Genomic DNA, 20309 nt, shown 5'->3' on the forward strand with positions numbered 1-20309 from the left:
GAGAGAACAGAGGGATGAAGCATGCATATGATTAATTACATGTTTTATCCAAATGCTGATACGAGTTTGCGGGGCATATCATTACCCAGCCTGCCGAGAAGCCCGCCCGTTGCGAGGGGCTCTGTTGTGACGCAGCACTTAATTGCATCCGTAACTAGCTCCGTGAGGGTTACAGAAGAGGGATTCTCCTTCCATGCAAGGCGATCCCGTTTCCCCCTTTTCCCTTTCTCTTTTCCTCAGTCAGTTGCCTCTCTTCTACGTCCTCCTACGTTCAACGTTCCTCCTCCTCCTTGTCTCCCTCGACCTTCTCCTCGACTTCCCCATCTTGCTCATAGTATTTGCCAACCCCCTCAAACCAACCAATTTAAACGAACAGCGTTCCACGCATTCACACTCGTTCATTATATCCTCGTTCAATTATAACAATGTTCTTCGCTGCCGTCCTTCTTGCTTCCTGTACGCGCCCCTATTTCCCTTTTTTCTTTTTCAGCACTCATGCTTACCCTGCTCGCAGCCGCGCTCGCCGCGACCACCACCTTCAGCTGCTCGCGGAACTACACCATCGTTGCCGGGGACACGTGCGATGGGATCTCCCGCGCGGTCGGCGCCTCCACCTACCAGCTGGCGATGCTCAACCCGACGATCGACGATGCCTGCTCCAACCTCCAGATCGGGCAGCCGCTCTGCCTCGGCCTTACGGACGGCTCGGACTGCACGACGACGTACACTGTCGCTGGGGGTGATTCGTGCGACGCGATCACCAACCAGTTCGCGATCAACAGCACCCTCTTGTTCCTCAACAACCCCCAGATTGACTCGGCTTGCGATAACATTTACGTCGGCGAGGTCCTTTGCGTCGGCAACCAGCTGTTCACTCTCCCTGCCGCGTTCACCCAGAATGGAGGCCTCAACGCTCCCTCGATCGGTGCTCCCGTACCCGGGGGTCAACTAACCAGCTCCATCGGCCCCCTCAGCAGTGCCATTCCTGCGGGCAACGTCGCCGGCGCACCTACCAGCAGCCCGGGCGTGACGGCCAACCCAGCGCCTACGCCCAGCTCCAGCTCCAGCACTTCATCCACCCCTACCAGCTCCTCCGCTGCCCCTACACCGACGGACGACGGCGATGATGAATGCGAGGACGACGAGAATGATGACTAAGTGTCTTCCTGTCTCTTTCTCAGCATGGTGTTTTGCATCTTCTTCCTCATGTTCTCATCCAACCAGCGCGAGTCGCTCGATACCCTGGAAGCGTTTACGCTTTTTTCTTGACCCTCCCCCTGTCCTATCGAATCCTATCCTATCAGTTCATTTACAAGCATAGCATTCCGCCTGCATTTGCATTGCACGCATTTTCGAACCTCCAAAGGAGTGAACTCTTCTTCCCTGGCGGATCGTCCCCTACCCTCTCCCCCCTATCCATCGGGTCCATTAGCCCAAAAGCGCCTTCCTGTCCTTGACTATGTTTGAAGTGTGAAAGGTAGAGCTTTTGGTGTTTTGGATAAACTTGTTATATTTGATGTTGTTGATGCCCGCTGTGCCTAAGTGAGTTGAGGTGCATGTAAGAGTAAACAAGTAAGATGCTTGGGTGCCAAGGTTGGGAAATGTCGCGGATGAGGTGTGTGATCGGCATGAAGAGAACCCTTGAATGAGAAGGGAAAACACTGCGAACGTGCATAGTGTCCATGTAGCCTGCTCAACACCATTGCACGCACTGTTGCTGCTCTCTGCTCGTTGCTCGTTGCTCGCCGTTGAGAGGATAGGATGACAACATCAGCCAGCTGCAGAGCCATCTTACGCGCTAAGCTCACTCCAGGCCCACTTACACGAAGAACGTGTAGGACGAACGCGGGCTGCACCTACGCAGGCTACGCTCGTTTCCTCTCCCTGTCGACCTCTAAGCCTCATCCTCCCTCCTCACTACATCCTTCCTACTCGCCTTCCTCATCTTCCTCCTATCTGGTCGCCTCTTCCTACCACCACGTCTCCCCACCGCTCTCCTCCTCCTCCCCCCTACCCTCAAAACTGCTCTCCTCCCCGCCCGTCGAACCCCCCTTGGACGCCCCCCCTGGACCGGGGAGAGAACCACATGAGGAAGGAGAGAAAGAGGAGGAACTGAGTGATCGGGAGTGGGACTTGAGAGTCGGTACGCTTCTTCTTCTTTTGATGTGAAAGAGGCTGACGGGTTCCGGTCTGTGCTGCTGCGTCTGATGGGCGTTCTGTTGGTTGTGGTTGTGGTGGTTATGTTATGTTTATGGATGTGGTTGTATGCGGTGGGTGCAGGGAACGCCATCCATCATCTTCGAACGACGCTGCCCACATTCTTCGAGACCGGCCTCCAAGTCACTCCACTCCCATTCGTCGACCTCCCCCCGCCCATTCCCTCCAACTCCAACTCCACCGCCAACCCCAATCCCAGTTCCAGCAGCTCCTCTCTCTCCCCCTCCCCCAACGCCAGCCCCACCCCAGTCTACTCCCCCCACATCCGGCTAACCTACACCCCTCCCCTCCCCCCTCCCTCCCCCTTCCCGCACACGCTCCACCTCCAAGGTCTGGGGATGTACACCGCCTCCGCCGCCCTCGTGCGCGCAGGGATGTCCGCCCTGCATACAGATCTCACAGTCGACCTCAGGAGGATGTACGTCTCCTCCCAAAGCCGGCGGGAACGGGCTGCCAGAGTCCTGCTCAACGTGAGCGGCTTCGGGCGCGTCACGGGCCAGAGGAGCGAGTGGGACTTGTGCTTCTGCTATGTGTTTTCTCCCCGATCGGGAAAGGTCGAGCTGCATAGGATCGAGAGTATTGACCCGGCGCCGCATACGAGCGTGTATGAGGGGATGAAGGCGGGGCTGATGAGGGTGTTGGGGAAGGAGGACGCCCCGGGAGGAGAGGGGAAGACGGCGCTCGAGCCTGCTAGAGCAGGGGAGTGTAAGGCCCGCAGCGCGAGGAGAGGGGAGCATGGGGAGTAGAGTGCGTTCACTGCACGGGGCGCGCTGGATGGGACGCAGTGGGATGGGGAAAATGCAACGCTCAACTCAATACATCGTCATTGTAGTCTACGTATGCCAGAAAGGTATCTAATATCAGGTATCCTCAAGTTCCACCGACCGGAGGACGATATCCCTCAGCACCTCCTCTCGTGCCCATTCAGCTTCCTCTCCCCCTGCAGAGCCGAGGGAAATTAAGCGCGGTGTGAGCTCCATCCACCACCTGTATCTTTCTCTTCCCTCCTGGGGTTCTGCATCGAGGGGAAGGGACATCCCGACCCTCCACAGCTGGCGTACGCATACCGCCCAGCGCTCGCCTGCCTCTTCTGCAGAAAGGGGCACCTCGCCAGGAGTGATAGAACAATGATACTGCGCCGACTGTTCCTCAACATACGGCCCAGGCACGGGCGTGTCCCCCAAGTACCTCTCCACTTCCGTTAGGAGGGTCACACACTGGTCAAGCACCTCCCTGATCGGCCAGTATTGTTCCCCCTGTAACAGCGCCAGACGGAGGATGACCCTCCCCCCCAACTCGAGCGCCCTGAGCGCCCCCTTTTCTACCGGCACAGCACGCAGCACCTTCCCTACACACCGGGTGATGTCCGCGCGCCAGGAACCGTACGTGTCTGTCTCCATTTTTACGGGGTTGACGACCATGCATATGTTCTCGAGTACGCGAAGCCAGGGGAGACATTCCCCCGGCTTGGGAGTGAACAGCTGGAGCTCGATCCACGCCAGGAGAGAAGAACGGAGTACCAGCGCATGCGTGGCGTACCTGCTCCTGGTCAAGCTGCCTAGGACTTCGAATATCGCTGGCCGGACAGCTCTGTCCTCCGGCTCGGAGCTGAAGAGTGTTGCGAGCAGGTCCCAGGCTCGACGGCGGCGGAACGCGTGCCAGTCAGCGGCACTTCGCATCCCTTGGCTGAGGAAACGCAGCATCCAGAGTCGCTCGCGTCGCCAGTCGTCAGAGGTTGGGTAGAGCATGTTGTATAACATCGGTACGTCTGTCGGGTCTAACGCTGGGCGCTGGAGTAGGAAATGCGCAATGTGAGGGTAGACGAGTACCGCTGGGTGGAAAAGGGAATGTACGGCGTATGCGGCGAGCAGAACGGTGAAGGTTGGCAGTCGTTCTGGGTCGGTTTCCGAGGCAAGAACGTTACGAACCAGCTGGAGAGTGTAGGACAGCTGATCGCGCTCGATAAATTCGGTGGATTGGATTGCCGTCCAGGTGGCGCCGATGAGAGTCGCTGCCACCTTTCGCATCCTCGCTTGTTTCGAGGCGAGAGCACAGATTGCCAGGCTCATGACATTTGTGCGGCCGATGCGTACCCATTCCAGACCTTTGAGGCTTTCCTGGCTGACAACAGCGCTGAAAAGTCCGAAAACATATACCGGGTCATAGAGATCGGATTGATCCGTCTCCGGTACAGTGTCCACTTCGGTATTGAACTCGCGCCATTGGGGGAATTCCACACATGTCTTGAGTATTCGAGCGGCATCTAAGGAACACAAAAGATCGATGACTCGAGTCGAAGATGCGCCATGCAGACCAGTAGCGAGTAATGACAGGGCGGTGGCCGAGCGCTGTTTCTCAAACATCCGGAGGAGATTCACAATTCTCCTGTCTGCAATGGACAAACTTCCGCCATACAACGTCAGCACTTGTCGCAACTGTGCAGGTTGACAGGCGGTTTGTGGATGAACAAGACACAATGTGTGGACGAGTCGTACAAGGGCACAGTGGAGGCGGGGGTTCGATGCGGCGGAAGCTTGCCTCAACTGGGGTTGCTGCAAGACTGACTGGAGATAACGCATCGATACATCGCTCTGCAGCGACTGTCAGAGAGCATCCTTTGATAGCGCAAGGAAGCCTACCGGTAAGTCCACCATCTCACAGAGCACACAGGCAAACTCGACCGGCTCAACGACCGTAAATCGGGAGCGAATGATGGAGGTGAGCACAGGCTCTACCAAATGCCTCTTCAGCGAGCCGTTCTTTCGCATGATCTTGCCTACAGAGGGAGATATTTCAGACTTGCAACTGCAGAGGGTGGAAATACATACCGAAAGGTACTAATCCCTTCAACAAATCGAGGGAATCACTCTCGTCTTCTGAAAATCTTCTGACGAGCCAACGAAGCACGCTGTCAGCGAACGCGATCAGGCAATTCCGCATCTCCGCGTCGTCGTCCCGAGATACCATCCAGTTGATGAAGCGGAGCGAGTGCCGATTAAATGGCATGGGCGATGTCGAGGGAATTGTAAGAGTGATTTGGGCAGCAACCTCAGGAACACCAGCAAGTAGCACATACGAACGCAGCGCTTGCTCGCAGGACTCCATCAGTTGAGCATCTTCCACCGAGAGCAAAATACTGTTTAGAAGCTTCCTTATGAAACTCTTTGCAGCGGAAAGGGATTTCAATTGCCGTTTCTCTAGTGGCAATAAAATTTCTGCCTCGAGCAAATTCTGGACGAGTGACACAGTGTCCGCCCAAGGAATCACTGAGCCGCTCTCTTCGATGCATTGCGCTAACTGTTGCCTGATTGAAGCAGTTCGATATGTGAGCGATGCCAATGCCAGAGAGATCCTTGCATCCGGTTTCATCGAGTTAGCTGAGATCGTGACAGGTTCATCGGAGCATTGAACCACGTGCCGAAATTGCTGAACGGCGATGGCGGCCCGTCCTTTCACGTGCGTGTCCGGGGAAAAAGAAGAGCTCTCTATGTACAGGGGCAGGGTGAGTTGGCACAGATTCTTCAGAGCCAGCAAAGCGTTTTCATTTCGGAAGATTTCATCCTGCTGGATCACCAGAACTATTATCTTCAGAATGGGCCGAATATCATCGCTGGCGTTCAAAGCGAGAGTCGCAAGAACCACGACCAGTAAATCAGCAACGTCAGGTTCTATTGCCATTGCCACTATCAGTCTTTCGGCAAGAGGAGCTGACTGTTGCGAAGTCAAGTACGGAATCCAGCACGATACCCAGTCTTTGGATCTTGCTAACTGGGGCACATTCATGTGAAGACATGCTTCACAATATGGAGCGGCCAGCCGACGATCGTCATCCGAAGTCGCATTGAGGTACACTTTGACAATTGGAGTAAGCACTATAGTTAATCATGAGAAGAGAACACTTTGGCGCAAACGTCGAACGAACCCTTCGTGAAGCCTTCTGGGGTAGAAAATATCTCCTTCATGATCTGACTCTCCGAAAATAATGTCTCTTTGAATCTCTGCTTGATCTTGGGAGATAGAGGGAGCTGTAAAACTGCGCTGAGAAGGTGAAGGCAAGCATGTTCGTCCTTTGAACCACAGTCTGGGCGCTTCCGAACAGCTGATAGCCGTCCCAGCAGACAGTTCAACAATAGTGTTGCCTGATATGGTGCTTGGAGCAAGGGCTCCGCGAGTCGAGCCAGAGTATCAATGATCTCAGGGGATTCCAGATTGGATATTGCCGCATGCAGATAACCGACGAAGAAAATTGATCTAGAGTGTTTTAGTGCTGTTATGTGCCGGTTAAAAAGAAAAGAAAAATCGTACCCGGCATGTTCCAGAATGTCGCCAGCTTCCTTCACCGAAAATATACTCCAGAGATTTTCATGTTTGGGACTGAGCAAAAGCAGCAGCTCGCGTAGTTGGCTTCCGTCGGGAGACTTGTCTAAGACCGCTTGAACGAGATCCTTCAACTGAGAACCTGGCAATGGGGATGACCGGAGACGGAATTTATCCACGAGACGGCTGACGACGCGGCGGTTGCTCTCAGGGTCGTCGGACACGGGCGCCTCAGTGATTTCCTGCACAAAAGATACAGGAGTTGGCGGAGGCGTGGAGGTATGCAGGATTCCACCGGAGACCAGTTCGAGACTGTCAGACAGTAATGAGACCTCTCTAATAAGATAATCCTGTTTCCGGGGACTGGTTGTGACAGATTGGGTGACATGATTTTCATCGAAAGAATTGACAATTTCCGAAAGGCGCGTCGTCAATAAGGAAGCACTCTTGAGGCTTTGCTGCTTGCCGACCAAACCGGTAATCAATCTTCGAATAAAAGCCAATAACGCAATCGTGTCGGAGAAGGATAGCGTGCCTACCCTGTGTTTGGCCTTCAGTTGTTCCAGCAGAGTCATGAACAATGGGCTAGGCAATGAAGGTGCTCGAGCAGACAATGGGATACCGGCATCGTCTTCTGTTGTCAAAAGAGCACCGAGTTCTTCCACATAACGATACGGCGTCTTCAGACAGCGTTGAACAGAGTCGTCTAACACGGAAATAACCCCGTGCGCTTCGTCGGTCAGAGGAGCACCATCCAAGTCTTCTACGGTGCCATCCCTGATGGAAGTGGGTAAAGCTTCGAGCCAAACTTGCAGCTCATTGGGATCATGCTCGAACAGCAAGCTGGTACCGAGCAGGTGCTGCACCAGCTCTTCGGATGCACATTTGAGGGCCGTGTGACGTGTTTTGGCTCGGATCAACAAAAAGTAGTACAAGAAGCTATGAGGAAATCCGCTGGGCTTCGCTGACCAGTTAAATTGCTCGCTCGTCCGAAGCAACCGCAACGCGTGAAGCTGACATAGCTCAGAAAGCTGGTTGATATGTTCTTGATCTTCGCTGGGTACACCTTGGAAGGACTCGCAGTATCGAGGAGTGAACAGCTTGCCTGCATCGAATCGAAACTCGGCCACGAGGTCTGGCAAACTTCGCTGATAGCACCACAAAAGTCGAAGTGCCACTTCCTTCAGCATAGCCCTTTTCTTTTCTGCCGCTTCCCCATCCCCTTCTATCTTCTGCTGGGAGAATGCGATGATAACGGAGAAATCTGGAACGCGACGACGTGCCTCGCTTTGCAGTTCCATCCGCCGGGTTCGCCATTGCCCTTCATCCGGAGTTTCGCCCAATACTTCGGCAATCTTCAGCATTTCACTGCATGTTCGTTCAAGTTTCTCAAAACATCGGGTGAGCGTTTGCGCAGTGAGCAGCTGAACGAGACCTTGTTTGGCTTGCAGTCCTTTCGTGAGATGTGTGCGGTTCAGGAGGGACGGGAACGCATTGGCAAACAAAGTCGGAAGTGGAGGAGGATCCGGTCGATATGATCTCTCGTCTGCGTCCGATGAAAGAGACGATGATGAAAGTCGGAAACAGCCTAGAGGTACGGGGAGGGAGATAACGCGACCGACGAATGCAGCATTAATTATCCAGCGGGAAGAGAGACGAGGTTCCAACGAGATGTTGGCTGCCGGCCAATACGCCGCAACGAGCTCCGGACATGCTTCAAGGATCTTCAGAGCAAGCTCCTGTTGCCGCGCGTCTTCTCCGACTTTCAAAACCTTGATAAAGTTGGCAAGGATGATGTTGTAAAGGCGTGCCTTGCGGGAGCTGTGTCCTTGGCCGGCTTCAATGTCCCCATCGTCTATTGCGACCTCGTTTTCTTCCCCAAATTCACTCTCTCGGGGGTACCAACCATTGTCGGGAAAACACACACCAACTCCTGGTCGGGTACAAATAGCCAGAAGGAAATGATGGGCGAGATCAGCCGGCGAAAAAGGCTGTGACGGGTCATCATTGTCGCCTCGTTCGTATAGACGGAGAATCTAAAGTCAGGTCAAACTTATATGGCTTATCATCCACGACAGGGCATATACCTGATTAAGCAGCCACTCGTTGAATACGCTTATCTTGGCCGTTCTTCGCACCCTCCTGTCTTCCCAGATTCCTCCCCACGAGACCTCAAGAACCTTACGAATGATAGCCGTGTGGTCTCGTCTTAGATCCCTAAATATGGCCGTAAATGTGTCCTTCTGAGAAAGGAAGGATTGTTTCAATGACGATGGCGTGGAAGGGGTTAGGAAAGAGAGCAGGAAGAGGATGTATGACGTTCGGATGTCCGGGTGGCGTATTGGATCGTCCGTCGGATTCATGTTGCCCTTTCTACGCATAGATAGAAGTTTTGTGCCAGCCTATCATCTCGCGTGAGTAGAAAACGGAGCTGGACCATGGAACCTGTACCTTCCCGCCCCAATTCCACGTGGCAGCGACCCGTTCCTGCAGCGCGTCTACCGAAGCCAGCTCAAGCCACAACTTCAGACATGATAAAACAAGCGATGCATCATCCTGTCGTACTGCCCGATTCAATCTCTCGGCGTGACGGTCCGAAAGAAGGGCGTTTCCAAATGCAATGACCCCACCCACAGCGTCGGGGCGTGTCCGGAGAGCACGCACAACATGTCCGAGGAAAGAGAACAGTGGAGTGAGCACGGAGAAGAGATTCTAGTAATGTTAGTCATATAAGTCGTAGGACACAAAGTAACTCACTTTGGTCGAATCAAGTACTCTCTCTACGTCTTGTATGCCAGGCCCTTCTATCCAGTCCACGAGCAACCTCACTCTGTCCTCGGCGATACTATCACTCCAAGCGCCCGGGGCAGCAAACGTCCGCAACCCATTTAGGTCTGCCAGATTTGATTAGACCATGTACAGACTCGGCGAGCACACACCGCACTTATTGCCAATTGTGATGTGTTGTAAATGTGCAAGGCGGCACTGATTCCTCGTGCGTTCACGAACGTTGGTGTGTTGACTGACACAGCTCCGGGAACTGCGGCACCGGCATTTGTCTTTATCCTTTTATTTTGTCGTCCTTCTGGATCGGAGACGTCGTGCTGCCGTTTTGGCGCCATGTGGATTGCCTCTCTTTTCCCAGCGCGAGAGGGGTTAGTACACGGCACAGTGACAGAAGATGACCCTGAACACTGCCAAAACTTAGGTGACCAAATTTGGTAGTGCATCGCCACTAATTCCTTCCTCGTGAAAATCAACTCCACAAGACTGGCTGATCGGCGTCGTGCAGGTTAGGGTTTGGGTGCCACCTCATTCGCAACCTGTTTCTAAGCTGCGTCTCATCCCCCTAAACAACTGTGTCACTGTATCTGAAGGATACCGAGCTTCTCGGAAGTCTCTCAGCATCTTATTCCGGCAACAACAAGAGCCCGACAGATTATCCGTCATATAGGTAAGACCTCAGTCAGGCCGCCGGCTCTGGTTCGCGCTGTTAGACGGGCCGAATCGTTGCTCCGGCCCTCCAGCGCCAAACTCTGCCTACCAATGACTATTTCAAAACTACTTTCGGCTGTCTCCGAACTTCTGTCCGCGTGCTACGGCCGGTCGGTGTCATCGGTGCCTGTGAAACGTAGATGAGAACTCTTCCTCCTTGTACGGGCTCCACTCCTTTCCGCAGGTGGCCCGACCGTGCTGACATATTCTTGAAAGCACAGTGACGTATAAAGTCAGAATATAGGCGAATTATGGGTCCTTGACTACCGGCAAATCCCATCTTTTGCTGAAGCGCTCACCTGCGATGCGACCAGGAGAAAGGTGAGCCCGATGCAGGCCCCGTTAGCTTTGGGTCAGCCGCGGCATTGCTATTCAGACGTCCTTTGAGAATGAGAATCCCGCAGAAGCTCCATGGCCAGCTTCCACGGCCGTTGGGATGCTTCTGGCAACTTGCTATTTCTGAGCACGATTTCCGGCAGTGCACATTGTACACATCTAGGGTCATCGCGGCGGCCGATAAACTTGGATGCGGTCCCTCTCAATAACTGGCAACACCGAACCAACGGATGCTTGGGCTCTAACGGCATTGGTCTCGTCTTTTGATTCCCGTTCGCCCCTCGTCATATACTATGACTAAATCCGGAGCAAGCCGAGATCCAGCTATCTGATCCAAGGAGATCATCGTACGACCGCTTCTCTTCTGTGTTCCTGACATTTGAGCAACATCAGCATTTGTGTTCAGTGTTTTTGCCGAGGAGGAACGGAGCGCTGAACCATGTGTCCAACTACTGTGTGGTCGGCTAAACAACGGCATTGGAACGAATCATACAAGACATATTGCTTTCTCGGTGACTGCAATGATCCGAAAAGAAAGCTTCCATTGACATGCTTCAATGTAGCTGGGGTTAGCTTTCCCAAGCTTGGGCGGATGACCAAGCTGATCGGGGATCATCCAGCCCCCTGCCGGAATGGTGTCGTTTCTGTCCACGATAGGAAGCCGAATACTCCGAGCTCAGACCACAACCACTCTTCAGTGACTATTCCGAGTGCTATTCCGACAAGCCACGTTCGCACGACGGTCGCTTACGAGAGTCTACTGGCAAATTTCCGCCAAGGTCCGTTTACATATGGTGCAGCGGTGCTTTGCCGTGGGTTTATTAGCACGGACCATCCTTTGAATTTCCGATGACTGCCCAGCAAACAGTGGAATATTTAAAGCACGAGATGAAGACATACGCTACGATCCATTTCGAAGCAACCTCGGCACAATGGAGACTCGCCCGCTTTGCACACCTATCGCACTTATCGCCTTAGCAGTTGTCCTCCTCCTCCTGCTTTCCTCCGGCACAGCTGCTATGCCCATCCCTGCACCTGCTTTAGTAAGTGCAGTTCAATGACGAGTTGAGTCTGCTCACCAACACGCTGTCATTTAAAGGATGTGCGAGGTCCATGCGTTTTCGGCGCTTGTCCACCAGACAGCCAAGGGACTCCCTAAGCACCGTTGGCGACACCAGGACATGCAGGTTACTGTCTCACATTATGTCTGCTGTGCGAGGTGGGTGCTTTCGGCCACAACATACCTCAAGCGATTGAGCGCAGATTTGAAAGCAGCCATCACGCGAAGCCGGGTCGATATCGACCTTCAATTACTGTACATCGCCTTGCTCGATTAATGGGAGTCTATTCAGGAGAAAGAAATGTATTAACTCATATGTTTACATGCCCTCTCGGAACTCGTCCAGCTCTTGTGCCTATCTTTATAGCCCAGGTGGGGCAAATTCTTCTAGGTGGAACTTGTGACCCAGCCGGAAAAACTGTGGGACAAAGACCAATCCAGAGTCAGCATCCTGCATTCCCACCTGATGTCGGATCACTGCTGTGAAATCATGTGAAAAGACTGCGTTCTGCAAGCCATAATGCTGGGCGACGTCGTTCGGCTCCAAATTTCATATTGCTTGACTGTGATACTCGCCGGCCTGCGATCACTCCTCGGGCGAAGAAAACGTTGGTCTAGCCTCGTGCCAGGCGCCGGCCGGCCATGTCGGACAAGGCAATGTTCGCCCTGAAGAACATTGAAATCACAAGGACTAGTGACCCTGCTCGTATGTCGGACTGTATAAAGAGGTGAACAGGGCGTCAAACGGTCAAGGAAGAGGGTAAACAAACAACACCTCCCAATCAACTCCAAGGGCATCAATCATGTTGTTTTCGATTGTTCTGCTTTCGTTGCTCGCAGGCATTCGATGTTTACCAGTTACAACACCTCCAACATTTTCAACAGAGGTACGCGTAGTCAGGGGTTACAAATTCTCGGCCTCGCTTATACGGTTTAGGCCGGACTAGTAATGACGTGCATTATGGGTGCATGTCCACCTGACGTCGAAGGGGCGAATCGCAGCCTCCCGGACAGGGATTGTTGAGACTGCTGGCCAGTCGACGGTCGAATACCAATGGTACGCTACTTGTCTTCCATGCGATCCGGCCCGAGTGACCGCGTCCACAGTGCGTCTGAATAAAGAAGCCGCCCGCAGGCGTACACCGAGGCTCCCGAGACCAAAAAGGCATAGAAGAGCCGAGGGAGAGACAGGGCCAAAGGGCCGCCGGTACTAGCGGTAGCGCGGCGGTATAGAGTGGAGCGGCGTTGTGCTCAGAGGACACTTAGTATATGGGCAGTTTGATGTTGACGAGACGGAGTCAGGACTATCATAGTTAGAAACACGAACAATTCTGGCGTTTCCTCAAAACTGGGGCCCCTTCATCGCGCCAAGGGAGGGGGGCCTGGTACACCTTTAGGCGTCGTGGTGCATATGGTCGTGCATCGATAACAACAGTGGCGATGAAATCACAAAGGGAACGAACAGAAGACAAGAACCTTGGGGAGCACATGCCCAAGCTCGTGATATTGACCACTCGACCTATGTTTGTGACAACGGTGCCCTAATAAGTATGCTGTTATTTCACAATACTTTCCGGCGTTCTTGAAGTAGCGAATTACAAACCAAAGGCTCGTTTAAGAGCCTCTGCAGCCATAGCAAAGGTCTCGTCTCTCTTCTTCGCAGCCGCAGTGTCGCTCTTGTCGGTCATCACATAGCCATGACCCATGCCCTCCACATGCATATAGAGAGGTTCCTTCCCGGACTTGACTAACAAATCCCTGAATTCTTGGGCTTCCGCATCCAGATAATCATATTCCGCGGAAGCGATGAACACGGTTTGTCCGCCAGGAAATCGCGTGATGTCTCCGAATTTCGGGCTGAGCCGTGCATCCTTGGTATTCATGTACTTGCCGAGGTAGGCTGAGCGCATCATCTCCCAATGGCGAGAGGGATGGGGCCCGATCGGTCGAGTTCGCCCCTATGCTCTGGTGGCATGTCCGGTGGAGCTCGGCGCTCCGCGTAGGTTATGGAGAAATCGGTCGCTGGTACGATGACTGACACGCCTTTAATCGTGTTCGGTGGCATGTTGGCCGTCACTGCTAGAGCGAGGCTTCCCCCAGCCGACACACCACCAACAGCCACCCGATCGACGTCGAACAGGCGATCGGCATTCTCCAACATCCAGGAGACCATGCGATAGGCGTCATCGTATGCTGCGGGAAACGGATGCTCCGGTGCCTTGCGATAGTCGCCGTCGATGACAATACAGCCGACTTCACGCGCAATGTATGTGAGCATGCGTCCATCTATGCCAAGTGAAGGCTGGATGAAACCAGAGCCGTGAAAGTTGATGTAGACTGGCTTCGGACCGGGATTGGAATTGGGCGGATCGAAGAAGAGCAACTTGATGCGCCGCTTGCCATCGGACGAACGAATGAAAGCCTGACGAGACGGTGGAAATGGTGCTGGTGTGGTTGGCTTCCCCAGGTTCCCAAACCATATAGCCCAGCGAAGAAGCTTGACTTGAACATATACGCATGCACGGTCCCACAGGGAGGGGGGTTCTTGGTTGGACATCGTCAGAGGAGTAGGATAACGCTAGACAGATGCACGATGGGAGTCTAGAGAACGTCGAAGTCTCCGTTCCATTATCGAAGCAAAAAATTGTCATCAACCCGCAAATTGAAATACGAAACATCTGATTAAGGATGCGCCGAAATAGACGGTCCGAGAGAAGGACCGAAGTTTTGTTGGCAGACGGGCCAAGTGACGAGCCTCCAAGCCTGCCATGAGGGTGATAAAGCTAGGTCCATTACGTGGTGAAGACATATAAAAACATCAGTAGCAGATGTTCTTGTTGACTTGATTGAGTGTGAAGAGTGAGGGGAATGATAACAGGTGTGTGACTAACATTCCTCCGCGCGCATTACGTGCGACAGCGGCACTTTCCAGTCAGGGTCGCGCCCACACAACCTGCCAGCCCCGTCCACAATGGCACAGACAGCAGAAGCAAAGACTATAGAAGAAGCCACTGTTACCATTGTATCACCGTACGCATCTGATATCTGTATAAGAGGGGTTATATCTGAGCAACGTGGTGTAGACAAGGACGGCCAGATGAGAAGACGCGGCGGTACGACCGTCAACTACGGTGGGTCAAGTGTTTGTCAGCCGTAGCCTCCATATCTCATACTACGTAGACTATGGGCTTCTTCTGGTCAAGCCGCACTGGAGTCAGCGCGTATTCTCGTGATCTCTGGAGGAGCAACCTCGACTTCCACTCTGAAGAACCTGGTGCTACCCGGAATTGGCGAGTTCACGATCCTCGACCACCTCCCCGTGACCTACGCGGATGCTGGGAACAATTTCTTCCTGCACGTCAATGGGATTGGCAAGAGTAGAGCGGAAGAGGCGGTGAGCCATCTCGCAGAGCTGAATGATAGCGTGAAGGGCAAGGCCGATACTAGGGTACGCGTCCATCTAGTACATTTTCGAGTCACCGCTGATCATTCTCTGTTCAGGACGTTAACGCCGTCCTCGAAAACGAGCCAGAATTCTTCCTGTCTTTCACTCTTATTATTGCTGTTAACCTCAGTCCCGAAATAGAAGATCGACTTGCTCAAGCGCTGCGTAGTGGCGCCTCAACACCAAGGGACACTGTGCCACTGATGATCGTCCGAACCGCTGGATTCTACGCGATGATCGGAACCCAGATCGGGGAGCACACAGGTGGGTTGTGACAGTCCGGTGGTGTTGCATGTTATGCTGAGCATGTCTAGTTGTTGATGCTCACTCGGAGACACCGCCCAGCTTACGACTGGACAACGCCTTCCCTGCACTGCTCGAATACGCTCGCGCCATCGACTTAGACTCATTAGACAGCACCGACTTTGGCCATGTTCCATGGGTTGTGCTGCTAGTAAAGGCGTTAGAGAACTGGAAGCAAAAGGTACGCTTTGAAGTATTGGCTAGGATCTGAAGGATCTAATTGACCCGATGACAGCACGACGGCCAACTGCCCAAAAGCTATGCTGAGAAGCAGGAGCTGAAGAAGAGCCTGGAGAAGATGCGGAGGCGAGGTGATGAGGAGAACTTTGACGAAGCTGTTGCACAGGCGTATAGGATGTGGACGCCCACCGTGGTGCCTAGCGAGACTCGCGCTCTGTTATCCGACCCGTCTGTGACTACCATTACCTCCTCTGTGAGTCCTCTCAACGATCATATCTGCTTTACCTGACACGTCCGCAGTCGCCCTCGATCTTCTACTTCCTTCTCGCGCTTTCTCATTTCGTCCAACAACATTCCTACCTCCCTCTTGTCCCCACCCTACCCGACATGCACACGACGACCGACACGTACGTGGAGCTCCAAAACCTCTTCCGCGCACAAGCAGACCGTGAGATGCTCGTATTCGAAGACTGTCTGAAACGGGCCGTAGAGGAAGTGCACGAGACCTGGGAAGAGAGGGAGAGTCTAGGACTGGGCAGGGCGGAGGTAAAGGAGTTCATCAGGAATGCAGCTGGCGTACGGGTGTTCAAGGGCAAGAAATGGGGTTCCGTCGAGCCTTCTGAGATTGGTCCGTTAACCCTCTACTCTATACACAAGAGGCATCTGACCAGAAGCCAGTGACTGCTCTCCAGAACGAGCTCGAATCAGGCATGCTCCCCGCCCCGGCAGCGGTATACCTCGCCTTCCTCTGCTCGGCAGACTTCTACAGCGCGCATGCCCGCCAGCCCCAGCCTACAGAAGCAGACAACCAACTTCTGACAACCTATGCTACCCAGCGCCTAGCGAACGGAGGGTGGAACGGCGAGCTCCCGGAGACGGTCACCACTGCCTTGGGCGAGATGTACGCTCCATCCTTGGCACTCACCCTAGAACTATCTAACAATATAACGATTTCCCAGCGCTAGAGCACAAGGCTCGGATATCCCGACGACCGCTGCGCTCACAGGAGGGCTCGTTGCACAGGAAGCGATCAAGTTCCTCACGCGGCAGTATGTGCCTATCGAGGGCACGTGCATCGTTGACCTGATCAGGAGCACGACGGGGACGCTGCCGTTCTAGCCTGTGCTTGTGGGAGTGGGGTTGGGAGTGAGATCATGTAGCGAATAGAAACGAATGACGATTTTTACAGCAGTGCACACGACTAGCGCACGGCTGCTGTCTTCCATGTCCTTACCCAAGCTGGAATCGCCTTTGTGTACCAAGGGATGGGAAGGAGTCATCCCCCACTTGCTCCACCAGGCCGACACGTGATCAATGGAGAGGTCTCCTGGCTGGCGTGCGGCCCTGCAGCCCACGCGCCCACACCCTCAGGATCGCTGTCAATCACGTACAGCAACATCAACGCCCGGCATATCCTCATGTCGGCATAACGGCCTCCCAGCTCCGGGAAACACCTGCTGGCTTACCCAAGGTGGGGAGGTCCCTAACGGCCCCCGGACGGCAACTGCCGGGCCCTGGGATCAATCGCGATTGCGATTGCGATTGTGAGCGAATGGGAGAGAGGGTGTGGGGGTGTTCGTCGTTGAGTGTTGTTTGGCACTTGGGGTAAGAGAATGAAGGTGATGAAATCGAGGAAGATGACGCTGATGGAGTACGACGACAAGGTAATGACGAGGAAAGAGAGTCAGGAGGACGTAAGAGACGGGACTGGGAGTCGGGTGGTCCGTGCGCGTGAGAGCCAATCGGTCCCCCGGTCCCCGTGGTTCACGGTGGAGTGCAGCGACACCACTGCAAATGCTGGGAGGGCGGGGCGAGTAATTTCCTCCGATGCCCCCTCTGCGGAGACAAGGTTCCTACAATGCCCCTCCGGAGGCAATTGTCCTAAATGCCCCTCTTCTCTTCACATGTGCTGCGTATTTGCGCGTCGTCATTGTGGCAGTGAGAAAGAAACTCATAGTTGAGTAGTTCAGGGGTCCCACAAGTATTGGGTGTTATAGTACGGAAAAGATTGCATAATGAAAAAGCAAAATTTATCTCAGTCATTTTGATACATTGCTGTTATTATAATTCTCAAATAACACCTCTATTTAGGAGTATATTATCTAATTTCTTGATAACACCATATGTAAATATTACTGGAAGACCCCTAAACTCCCTCATTTATGAGTTTCCTGTCACTGCCACAAAGATGACGCCCGAATACGCAGCACGAAGAGGGCATTTAGGGCAATTGCCTCCGGAGGGGCATTGTAGGAACTTTGTCTCCGCAGAGGGGGCATTGGAGGAAATTACTCAGAGCGGGGCCGACGGCATAAGAAGTCGTCCCCATACCAATGCCACAATACCAACAAGCACTGGTCAACATGAGATATCTTACCGGTCGGATTCCCCATCCAGTGTGCCGCGCCGGCCGTTCATGCCGGAAGTTAACAACGGAGTGTTAATGCTTCAGGTACGGGTACTGCCCCTGGGCGTCAAGGGTCTGTGATGTTCAATGAGAAGGCTATCACGTTCCCATGTAAAAAGAAGGGGGTTAATGTAATATTGATAATATCTATTGTAATTGTAATTGTAATTATTGGTGGTCGTGATAAAAGAGTGGAGGAATCACTCGGAAGTTTATTGCTCCACTCTGCCGAGGCGTCTCACGGAAATAGGATGGAGCTGGCGTTAGGCTCTGAGCCACGCGGGCCGGAAGTCAGGGTCCTAGGGGGCGACGCTATCTTAATGCGTTTGGCGCAGTACTGCCCTTTGGGCTGTGGGCCATGGGCCATACACCCCTTATCCCTCCTTTACACCTCCATCTTCCTCTTTCCCTTTCTTTCCTCTAGTGTCCCTTTTCCCTTTTCCTTTTCTTCTTCACTTGCACTGGACATTCGACTTGGCTCCATCATCCCCCTGAACTCTCATAAACCTGCTCCCCACCAACCAACCCCAACACCACCGACCGACCATGTCCCTCCCCTCCAACTCCGTATCCCCCTCCCCACCCACCGCATCCTTCCCACCATACCAAACCCGCCCTTCCCTCTTCTCCCCAATCATCATCATCCCCGTATCCGTCACTCCTTCCCACACCGCCGACCAAGCAGCCGCATTCAACGAGTTCGTACCCCTCGACACCCCGCCGCCTCGGTACAACGACAGGTTCCGCCGGCCTTCGAGGAGGAACTTGAGGCAGGCCTTAGAGCGACTAGAGACGACCTATGGACCGTGGGAGTCGCTCTTGAACCTCCCCCTCACGGCATCAGCTTCCACCTCCGCATCATCGTCCCCCGAATCCTCTTCCCTCTTATCAGCAACAGCATCATCCAGCTCCACGCCGATGTTCGCACCCCCTCGCCCCCTTCCCTCGTACTCTGACGCCTACCTCCTTCCCCCCTCCTACCCCTTCCCAAGCCCGGACCCAAGCGCATCCCTCTCCTCCGTCGTACCGGGGTGGGACAAGCACCCGGTACCGGATGAGCTGCCCCCTCCCTTTGGAGGGAAGAAGAAGAGACGCAGCTTGCTGGATATCTTGATGCCTGGTTTGGGCAGGCACAGGATATTTGGCAGGCCGAGGAGGGAGAGGCAGACAGAGCCCCTTTAGACTGCGACGAGTAAAAATGACGGCGTATGTCGTACATCGTTACCTCACTCGCTCGTACTCACCCTGAGCTAGTGAAACGATACGTTATCGCCCCTATTGCAACGACCTACTAAGCCAGGCATAAAGACACGCATATATGCTATCAACTTGCGCGCATACATCGACCTTCACCCGCATACATCGGCCCGCGACTCAATTGGCAGAGCGCATACACCTCCCCCACCTCACCTTTCCCACTCTCTCACCTCTCTCTCTGGGACAATCTGTTTGTTGACTTTTTCATTTTGGGCCGGCCCAGGATTGGGTTGTTGTAATCTCTCCCTCCTTTCTCATTTTCCCCTCGGCTGTTTTATCTATCCGCTGGACCGTCCCCTGATCTGTCTATTGGTCAAGACTCCATTAGGCAGTTCACTTCCACGTCCACATATTCCACTCTGTTCCATTTCCCATATTCCTCTTGACCAATTGGGCTCCTGAGCTGTACGGACAGCTACCTCGTTGCCCTCTTCCTCCCGTCTTTTATCTATCTATCTCCTCCGTTTCCCACCATCCAAACTCCAACTCCACCACCAACCATCTCCAATCTGTGACAATCCACCAAAAACTGTGCCACCCATCCTGTACATATATCATGTAGAAAGACCTTGACGGTCAAAAATGCCGATGCATGCTGTGCAATGCCATGCGGTGCATTCCCCCAAGCAGGAACAAGGGGATGCACGCCCCTTTGCTTGCCAAGCCAACATAGTTTGCGGGTTAAAAGTTCATCCTGAGACGTTCGTTTTGCTCAGGCCACAGAAAATAAGTCGACCAGATCAGAGCTGTCAAGATCATAAAGTGCCGAGTTTGGGAGAGAGTATTCCCGTGCCCTTTGCCGATCTCCGAATTCGCGCTCGTACTACATGTAGTACCATATGCGCATATACCCCACCTCTCGTCAATTATCCTTACACAAGTGCCTGCTCGTCTCCCATATCCACCGATATCAAGGCAAGGGTCCGGGAAATGCCGGTCTGCCGATCCCGGCACCTCGGGGTTCTCATGAGGATAACCGAAGCGCGTTCCCGGGGATATCCAGATCATTAATGGTAGATTTTGAGCTGCTCGTCGTGATACCGAAAGACATGGGGCTTTCATCCCAGTGTTAGTAGAAATATCACAGCAAGGCTCGCGAGGCGACCGTGCTCGGAACGCGTCGGCATAAAATGCACTAGCCATATCTTAACACTAATTAGACAGGATGTCTCGCTTTGACTCGAGTTGCGTTGGGAGATCATCGGGGATGTCTCGGTTGAACTGAGGGTTAGGAAACCGAAGGGAACGACGCCTATGTGAGTGAGTTGCGAGATTGGAGTGGGTGATGACGT

The 20309-nt window shown here is 53.6% G+C and overlaps 7 protein-coding genes across 7 annotated transcripts; 5 read left to right on the top strand and 2 right to left on the bottom strand.

The window, feature by feature from the left end:
• The first annotated feature begins 249 nt into the window (after positions 1-249).
• DACRYDRAFT_23701 (uncharacterized protein) lies at positions 250-1530 on the top strand. The gene is made up of 2 exons (XM_040773350.1): positions 250-456; positions 515-1530. The coding sequence occupies exons 1-2, from the start codon at positions 426-428 to the stop codon at positions 1156-1158; spliced, it is 675 nt and encodes a 224-aa protein (XP_040626525.1). The 5' UTR covers positions 250-425; the 3' UTR covers positions 1159-1530.
• Positions 1531-2520: 990 nt separating this feature from the next.
• Positions 2521-3061, top strand: DACRYDRAFT_23702 (uncharacterized protein). The gene has a single exon (XM_040773351.1). It carries the CDS (start codon positions 2556-2558, stop codon positions 2961-2963), a length of 408 nt encoding a protein of 135 aa, XP_040626526.1. The 5' UTR covers positions 2521-2555; the 3' UTR covers positions 2964-3061.
• Positions 3043-9683, bottom strand: DACRYDRAFT_95959 (uncharacterized protein). The gene is made up of 9 exons (XM_040777334.1): positions 9479-9683; positions 9292-9428; positions 8986-9246; positions 8622-8936; positions 6523-8570; positions 6140-6468; positions 5046-6089; positions 4857-4993; positions 3043-4808 (listed from the first exon to the last, which is right to left on the bottom strand). Exons 1-9 carry the CDS (start codon positions 9654-9656, stop codon positions 3078-3080), a joined length of 6180 nt encoding a protein of 2059 aa, XP_040626527.1. The 5' UTR covers positions 9657-9683; the 3' UTR covers positions 3043-3077.
• A 1614-nt stretch (positions 9684-11297) lies between these two features.
• DACRYDRAFT_17286 (uncharacterized protein) lies at positions 11298-12449 on the top strand (the record flags this gene model as incomplete). Its single annotated transcript, XM_040771271.1, has 4 exons — positions 11298-11408; positions 12044-12131; positions 12266-12312; positions 12363-12449. The coding sequence occupies 4 exons, from the start codon at positions 11298-11300 to the stop codon at positions 12447-12449; spliced, it is 333 nt and encodes a 110-aa protein (XP_040626528.1).
• A 571-nt stretch (positions 12450-13020) lies between these two features.
• DACRYDRAFT_101265 (alpha/beta-hydrolase) lies at positions 13021-13982 on the bottom strand (the record flags this gene model as incomplete). The annotated part of the gene is made up of 2 exons (XM_040767541.1): positions 13021-13383; positions 13455-13982. The coding sequence occupies 2 exons, from the start codon at positions 13980-13982 to the stop codon at positions 13021-13023; spliced, it is 891 nt and encodes a 296-aa protein (XP_040626529.1).
• A 414-nt stretch (positions 13983-14396) lies between these two features.
• DACRYDRAFT_17288 (uncharacterized protein) lies at positions 14397-16472 on the top strand (the record flags this gene model as incomplete). The annotated part of the gene is made up of 9 exons (XM_040771272.1): positions 14397-14455; positions 14509-14556; positions 14606-14873; positions 14927-15134; positions 15185-15354; positions 15409-15606; positions 15654-15981; positions 16011-16254; positions 16313-16472. 9 exons carry the CDS (start codon positions 14397-14399, stop codon positions 16470-16472), a joined length of 1683 nt encoding a protein of 560 aa, XP_040626530.1.
• A 1834-nt stretch (positions 16473-18306) lies between these two features.
• Positions 18307-19537, top strand: DACRYDRAFT_117832 (uncharacterized protein; the record flags this gene model as incomplete). The annotated part of the gene is made up of 2 exons (XM_040770465.1): positions 18307-18966; positions 19015-19537. One exon carries the CDS (start codon positions 18307-18309, stop codon positions 18940-18942), a length of 636 nt encoding a protein of 211 aa, XP_040626531.1. The 3' UTR covers positions 18943-18966; positions 19015-19537.
• Positions 19538-20309: the final 772 nt, after the last annotated feature.

Source organism: Dacryopinax primogenitus (genome assembly GCF_000292625.1).
Source record: "Dacryopinax primogenitus strain DJM-731 SS1 chromosome Unknown DACRYscaffold_15, whole genome shotgun sequence".
NCBI classification, from domain to species: Eukaryota; Fungi; Basidiomycota; class Dacrymycetes; order Dacrymycetales; family Dacrymycetaceae; genus Dacryopinax; species Dacryopinax primogenitus.

Excerpts from the sequence above, each read along its gene's own strand:
- DACRYDRAFT_23701 (XM_040773350.1), top strand. The coding sequence starts at position 426 with ATGTTCTTCGCTGCCGTCCTTCTTGCTTCCT. Across the intron at positions 457-514 it reads TGCCGTCCTTCTTGCTTCCT|CCGCGCTCGCCGCGACCACC; the intron begins GTACGCGCCCCT and ends CCCTGCTCGCAG.
- DACRYDRAFT_23702 (XM_040773351.1), top strand. The coding sequence starts at position 2,556 with ATGTACACCGCCTCCGCCGCCCTCGTGCGCGCAGGGATGTCCGCCCTG.
- DACRYDRAFT_95959 (XM_040777334.1), bottom strand. The coding sequence starts at position 9,656 with ATGGCGCCAAAACGGCAGCACGACGTCTCCGATCCAGAAGGACGACAA. Across the intron at positions 6,090-6,139 it reads CCCAGAAGGCTTCACGAAGG|TGCTTACTCCAATTGTCAAA; the intron begins GTTCGTTCGACG and ends GATTAACTATAG. Across the intron at positions 4,809-4,856 it reads GTGAGATGGTGGACTTACCG|AGCGATGTATCGATGCGTTA; the intron begins GTAGGCTTCCTT and ends CAGTCGCTGCAG.